We start from the raw sequence: 7,958 nt of genomic DNA on the forward strand, positions 1-7,958 counted from the left end.
CTGTGACATCTTATTTACACCGTTTTTCATTGTTGATTTTGTTGTTGCTGCTGTTTCTTCATTTGCATGCTTATTGGTGGTGGACTAATTAGAAATTATCCTGAGGCTTTAGGAAACCATCTATAATAAATCTTGCTTATGTAATGTATATTTTGAATAGCCACACTGTATTACACTGCATCCAACACCAAATATACAAGTAGAAATCAAAACTACTCTCTGAACAAATAAAATATTTCAGCACTGACTTTAACTATATTTTATACAAGTTTGTATTTTTTACACCAGGTGGTTGATTCTTTAAATATTAGCTAATGCATTACATTTGAGGAAAAAAAAACTTCCTTGGCTTGTAGCCTTATATTCAAACATTTTATATTATGATTAAAAACAATGTTTTTTTTTCTTCTTCTTTTTGTTTCTCAACTTATTGACTGTAATAATATCATACCGGCATAAAAAAAACAGACTAATTATTTTTTCTCTTTTTTTCAAGCTTTATTTTGATCTCATCCTGTAGAGAGAAATCTTCACTTTAGTCAGTGATGTTGTCAACCCTCAAACATGCTGAAACCCTATATCTGCAAAATACAGGCCTAAACAACACAGAAGAACTTCACTCAAGACTTAAGGATTCAGAAGGACACACCATCCTAACACATATAAAGGATCTGTGCAAAAATTAACATATGTTCATGCTTGTGCAAACCACATCTTTTCATAGAATTTACTTTGGATGTATTATCTGGATACATGAGGATCTGACTCTGCAGGAAATGGGCTTTTTTACTAAATGAAAAATCTAGAATGTGACTAAACTAATGGATGAACAAATGAATGAATGAACATAAACAAAAAAGTGAAAGATAGAGCATGCAACAAATATAAACATAGGGAAATAAACACATACTTGACACAATGCCAATAAAGTGAAAGAAACTCATAAACCTATGTAAGATACAGGACATTTAAATGATTAGATAAAATTATAATGTTTACTATTTAACAATTAAATATACAAATGGAGAGATGAATACATAAAATAGAAATGATACTAAAGTGGGGCACAATGAGTGTGATGATGAGGATGACAGATGATGGCGATGAAAAAATGATCACAGATGAAAGAAACACAAGACATGACAGCCCAGCACTGTTCCCTAGCAGTCACCTGAGAGACTTACTGAAACCCAAAATTATAGCCAAAAATGAAATTGTGCCTGTATGTGTGCTAACATATGAATGCACTGAATGAAGGGGTTGCAAAGCACAAAGCAAACATGATATTTAAAAATGTACAGTTCCTGAGGGTATCCTTACACAAAAAAAAATGTAAAAAGTACAAGGGAGTGAAAAGGTTGAAACATTAAAATCAGCATTTATTTCCTTGATGTGGAAATAATGGGCTGAAATAACGTTTTGGGAATCTAATGTTGGCCAGCAGGGTGTTTCATCTCTACAGGATTTCAATCTTTTCGTATGAACTCGGCGAAGGTGGACAGAGGAGGCACCGAGGCACGTGAAATGAGAAGCCATTTATTTCACGGACATGTGTCTTGCTTTTACCCACTCTGAGGCTGTCTTGCTTGCATATGTTTTGTGCTCCAGGAGAAAACAGAAAGGGAGAGTAGAAACAGAAGAAGAGAGCAAAGAAAAGAGCAGCAGTTTTCCTAGGCAAACAGAATGTGATCTGACGGGATCGTATATACTTTTCTGTTCTATAGTTTGAGCAGAACGTGTTCTTGGACTGCAAGAAAGAAAAGAAACCAGAAGGATAGATAGTCAGATAGATTTTCTTTTTTGTTGATCTTGATTTTTCTTAGGTTTTTCCATTTTTATAAATAATGCTGTTTTTGGTGTTTATGCTGTAACAAAAGTTGAAACGGTCCACATGGAGACGATGGCCAGGATGGAGGGAGGTTGTTTGGAGAACATGACAGGAAAGGGTCTAAATTACCCAGAGGATAATGGGAAGGTGACGGGCTCAGATGATACCATACTGAGCCAGCTCGTGAAGCTCCAGATGGTTGAAGGCCTCCCAGGGGCAGATGACAGTGATGTCTGTAGGTAGAAACACAGGAACATGAGTTCATGTATCAGTCAAAGGGTTAACTTAAGCAGCTTGAAGGCCAGCTAGCATTCACGTCTGTTTAATCACAGTGATGTCATGAAGTCATATTGGATGTTTGATGATGCATTGAATGATCAGACTAATCATTTCAGACGAGGACAGCTTAGAATAAATAGTAGGTGATATTGTCAGAAATGCAGATTAAACTTACCAGTGCCTAAACCTTCCATGCCAGGGATGTCGTCTCCGAAACTATAAAAAATAAAATCAAATAAAAATAGATGTTAAATTCAAATAGATACCTATTTTAAAATAAATAATGTTTTTTGAAGTCATGTTGCAGATTATTGAATACGCACAGATTTAATTATTCTTAGTGTAACAAAGCGTGACTGAAGTGTGGAATATCACAAAGCCATTACAATAATGATTTTACTTTATGTTTTACTGTCTAACTTACCCTTGGATACCCTTCTTTGGTGGTTTGCTCTTGAATTGGCGAGTCTGCCTCTGCTTGAACTTGGGTGGTCCTTTGCGTGGTGTGGCAGGACCACCGGTGACACGGGTGGCGGATTTGATCTCTGGTTTGGGCAGCTCAAGATTCATGGCTGTTGGTCACTGTTGGTCGCTTTTCTTTGTATTCGCTCCCCGTGATGAAGAGCTAATGTAAAAACACCAGAAAGACTGGAGTGAGTGTATAGTCCACACCCAATAACATATTGTTTTATTCTATAAAATTGATTTTGGTTTTATTCTGGAAAGAAAATTGACTGTGGAGGACTTTATGACACATAAAACACACAGATTTTTAAGTTACACATTAGGCCAGGAATGTTACAGCAATTACAAGGTCAAACCGACAGCTAATGAATATCTATGGCAGCCACCCCAGACTGAGAAAACTATACCCATAATCCTCTTACTGATGAGTAATATGCAAATCCAAATACATATTCCACTGTAATTGAATGTCTAGCATGGCCCGTGCTCCCAGAAGTGAGCTCAGGGAAAGTGTGATGGGTAGGGTGACCCCTTTTGTGTAATCTAGAGCTTGGATTAATAAATGTCCCCCATCCCAACGGCTGCAATCTGCACTTGGGTTAATCTTATTAGAGCAGGGATAACACCAAACATGCTGAGCAAACAGAAACGATAAATATGACCTTCAGGTATATTCCTCATAGATTAATGGGAATAGACAATGGCAATGATGCCTGTTGCACAATTGTTCTTTCTTTCTTTCTTTCTTTCTTTCTTTCTTTCTTTCTTTCTTTCTTTGAACAGAGGTAACAAAAATGAATTCTGTTAGCATCATATTCACAACATTATATTTATATTAAAAAGGACAATGGTTTGCATATTTTCATATATTTTAAACAAAAAACATGCATAAATGTTAAAGATGAATCTTAAGTGGATAATTTGTGTACACACACACACACATACACACACACACACACACACACACACACACACACACACACACACACACACACACACACACACACACACACACACACACACACACACACACAAACATAAATACAATATTAAACACTCATATGGCCTATCCAATTAAACAGTGCCAGTAAAAATAATCCATTTATGATTAATTTAAATTGTTCAACGGAAAGTGTTTAGATTTTACCGATATATTGTATAAAAATAATTATATAACTTCCTGGAATATTCTGTTTTGCCAATTATGGCATTCTGTGGTTATGCAAAATGATCAATAAACTGTATAAATGACTTATATCAGGAAACCTTGAATGTCTTTTATACAAATCTATGGTTCATTTTGCCTCACATAATATTTTAACTCTAATCAATATTTCATACTTTTCAATAGGTACCCATATAATAAGAAGCAAAGCAGTCAAATCCACCCTTTGACACATTGTATATTTTCAGCCACATTGTTACAGAATTTTACAAAGCAACATTTTTCTTATGGATAATTAAATATTTTAAGGTTGCACTCACCAGTTTGTTGATTGACTGGGTGCAGCTGCACCGTTTCTTATGTATGTCTCTCCTGTGGAGGGGTGGATGTCAGCGCTCAGCTTTCTTTGGGAGCGCTGCAGGGGTTACAGGTCTTTTATACTCTCTGACCCCCTCAGAAGATTAGCAGAGGGACGCCTCCCGCCCCTGATCCCCTAAACAACAGATGAACACAATATGCGTTTAATATGTATTTGTGTAACACCATGTGCTTTTAGCATCTTATATAATAACTTTATATCCTATACATTTTAATATAATAAAACAACATACAGGCCTATCCATAATAAACTACATATACAGTGGCCTCAAACAGTATTTGAACAAAATAAAATATCACTGCATTTGATGATGCCATTTTATATACAGTACTTTAGGCCTGGTTTTGTTTATAAAGTGTGTAACAGAAATAATGTTTTACAAAGCTGGCTCAAAAATAAAAAAAATATTTTAGATGTCTTCTTTATATAATATAACACACACACCCACCCACATATATATATATATATATATATATATATATATATATATATATATATATATATATATATATATATATATATATATATATATATATATATATATATATATAAATTCTGTTTATTCATATTAAATAAACAGATATGAATATATAGATAAACGTTGTTCAGTAACAATGATCAAATACTCATTTTATAGTGCCTACTGCATAATATGAATTATGCAAAAATATAAATGATGTTTCTGAACTCATTCTGTGCAAATGTAGCAGAACCACTCCAGCCAAGAATCCCTGTTTCACATATGCTTTATTTTGAGACTGCCTTCAGAACAGCACAAAAACAATTACTGCAAAGACACTAGATTAAAGGTTGGAGGTTTAATTAGTTGATTACATGGTCTAGATCTGCAGTCAGGATTACTTAGCCTCAATAAGGTATCTGGCATCTGTATTGCTCTACTTTAATGAGAGTCTTTGTTACTGACAAGCTGTTGTCAGTTAAATAATAAGAAATCTGTGATTAAGATTAACTATAGGTCAAAAAGTCCTTTGTTCTACATTACCATGGGTGATTAAATGTAGTTAATTTTCATCTGCAGAACATAACATTTTGCAAAACATCTCTCTAAATGTCTTCTGTTTTTATAAATAGAAAATATTTATATAATATCTTTGTAGCAGGAAAAATTAAATGTGTTGATGTGTTAAAAAGTGATTTATGGGTCACTGGGTGCTCATACTTGTGTCTGGGTCAGAATTTGGCCCCACAACCTCAGTACAAGGTCAAACGTGCCCCTTGTTCTGTCTGTGGTTAATGAGATATGAAGACTCACTGCATAAGGAGGCACAAAAGAGGAATCGATCAATAACAGAGCCAGTAGGTTACAGGGATTCATGTGCTCTAACAATTGATAACTAACTTGTGAGATTACTGTGATGACCCAGCTCAAACAATAAACACGTGACGTGACCAAACTCTTATCCCTGTTAGTTATCTGAACCATTCAACCAATCACATAACTGACACCTTGATTTGATGTTAAATATGTTTTATTAATTTTTAACATACACTCTGGAAATATGAAATTTAAAACCCTTAATTATATATATATACATATATATATATATATATATATATATATATATATATATATATATATATATAGTATATATATATATATATATATATATATATATATATATATATATATATATATATATATATATATATATATATATATATATATATATGAAGAGTTCAGATGCAAAAGCCTCTAGGTGCCTTTTGAAATTTACTTCTAAAATGAGCATTTTTCTCAGGCTCCTATGTGTATATGTGTGGGTCAGTAATCGTAATTTAATTAAATAAAGTGCTAATTAATATTTACACACACACACACACACACACACACACACACACACACACACACACACACACACACACACACACACACACACATTTTAACATACACTGAAAATCTGAAACTCAAAACAATTATAATATAATATAATATGATATATGATATGATATAATATAATAAATATAATATATATAATATAATATAATATAATATAATATAATATAATATAATATGATATGATATGCATATATAATATAATATAATATAATATAATATAATATAAATATAATATAACATAATATAACTTATGTTATGTTATTATGTTATTATATTATATTATATTATATTATATTATATTATATAATATAATATAATATAATAATAATTTAGAGTCATGTGATGGCAAGCTGGGCAGCGCTCGGATACCCACCATTAATTACATTATTACAGGTCCTTCTCAAAAAATTAGCATATTGTGATAAAAGTTCATTATTTTCCATAATGTAATGATAAAATTAAACTTTCATATATTTTAGATTCATTGCACACCAACTGAAATATTTCAGGTCTTTTATTGTTTTAATACTGATGATTTTGGCATACAGCTCATGAAAAACCCAAAATTCCTATCTCAAAAAATTAGCATATCATGAAAAGGTTCTCTAAACGAGCTATTAACCTAATCATCTGAATCAACTAATTAACTCTAAACACCTGCAAAAGATTCCTGAGGCTTTTTAAAAACTCCCAGCCTGGTTCATTACTCAAAACCGCAATCATGGGTAAGGTAAGACTGCTGTCCAGAAGGCCATCATTGATACCCTCAAGCGAGAGGGTAAGACACAGAAAGAAATTTCTGAACGAATAGGCTGTTCCCAGAGTGCTGTATCAAGGTACCTCAGTGGGAAGTCTGTGGGAAGGAAAAAGTGTGGCAAAAAACGCTGCACAACGAGAAGAGGTGACCGGACCCTGAGGAAGATTGTGGAGAAGGACCGATTCCAGACCTGGGGGACCTGCGGAAGCAGTGGACTGAGTCTGGAGTAGAAACATCCAGAGCCACCGTGCACAGGCGTGTGCTTTTGAACCAGAAACAGCGGCAGAAGCGCCTGACCTGGGCTACAGAGAAGCAGCACTGGACTGTTGCTCAGTGGTCCAAAGTACTTTTTTCGGATGAAAGCAAATTTTGCATGTCATTCGGAAATCAAGGTGCCAGAGTCTGGAGGAAGACTGGGGAGAAGGAAATGCCAAAATGCCTGAAGTCCAGTGTCAAGTACCCACAGTCAGTGATGGTCTGGGGTGCCATGTCAGCTGCTGGTGTTGGTCCACTGTGTTTTATCAAGGGCAGGGTCAATGCAGCTAGCTATCAGGAGATTTTGGAGCACTTCATGCTTCCATCTGCTGAAAAGCTTTATGGAGATGAAGATTTCGTTTTTCAGCACGACCTGGCACCTGCTCACAGTGCCAAAACCACTGGTAAATGGTTTACTGACCATGGTATTACTGTGCTCAATTGGCCTGCCAACTCTCCTGACCTGAACCCCATAGAGAATCTGTGGGATATTGTGAATAGAAAGTTGAGAGACGCAAGACCCCAACACTCTGGATGAGCTTAAGGCCGCTATCGAAGCATCCTGGGCCTCCATAACACCTCAGCAGTGCCACAGGCTGATTGCCTCCATGCCACGCCGCATTGAAGCAGTCATTTCTGCAAAAGGATTCCCGATCAAGTATTCACAGTGACGTAGGCGATTAAGGGGTCTATAACAGTGACGTAGGCGATTAAGGGGTCTATAGAGTGATTGGTCGAATGAAATATGCTAATTTTTTGAGATAGGAATTTTTGGGTTTTCATGAGCTGTATGCCAAAATCATAAGTATTAAAACAATAAAAGACCTGAAATATTTCAGTTGGTGTGCAATGAATCTAAAATATATGAAAGTTTAATTTTTATCATTACATTATGGAAAATAATGAACTTTTATCACAATATGCTCATTTTTTGAGAAGGACCTGTATATATTTGCTATATTTGAGTCAAGC

General features: G+C 34.7%; 1 protein-coding gene across 2 annotated transcripts; it reads right to left on the minus strand.

Annotated features, from left to right (window-relative positions):
• Positions 1–483: 483 nt before the first annotated feature.
• On the minus strand, positions 484–4,172 carry pde6gb (phosphodiesterase 6G, cGMP-specific, rod, gamma, paralog b). Of its 2 annotated transcripts, none has more exons than XM_019118886.2 (4): positions 4,058–4,172; positions 2,532–2,732; positions 2,283–2,323; positions 484–2,061 (listed from the first exon to the last, which is right to left on the minus strand). In XM_019118886.2, exons 2-4 carry the CDS (start codon positions 2,675–2,677, stop codon positions 1,985–1,987), a joined length of 264 nt encoding a protein of 87 aa, XP_018974431.1. In that variant the 5' UTR covers positions 2,678–2,732; positions 4,058–4,172; the 3' UTR covers positions 484–1,984. The 2 variants fall into 2 exon arrangements, with proteins under 2 accessions (XP_018974431.1, XP_042591844.1); XM_042735910.1 differs by lacking the exon at positions 4,058–4,172 and adding an exon at positions 3,235–3,345.
• Between the last annotated feature and the right edge of the window lie 3,786 nt (positions 4,173–7,958).

This window comes from Cyprinus carpio, chromosome B12 (assembly GCF_018340385.1).
Source record: "Cyprinus carpio isolate SPL01 chromosome B12, ASM1834038v1, whole genome shotgun sequence".
Taxonomy (NCBI): Eukaryota; Metazoa; Chordata; class Actinopteri; order Cypriniformes; family Cyprinidae; genus Cyprinus; species Cyprinus carpio.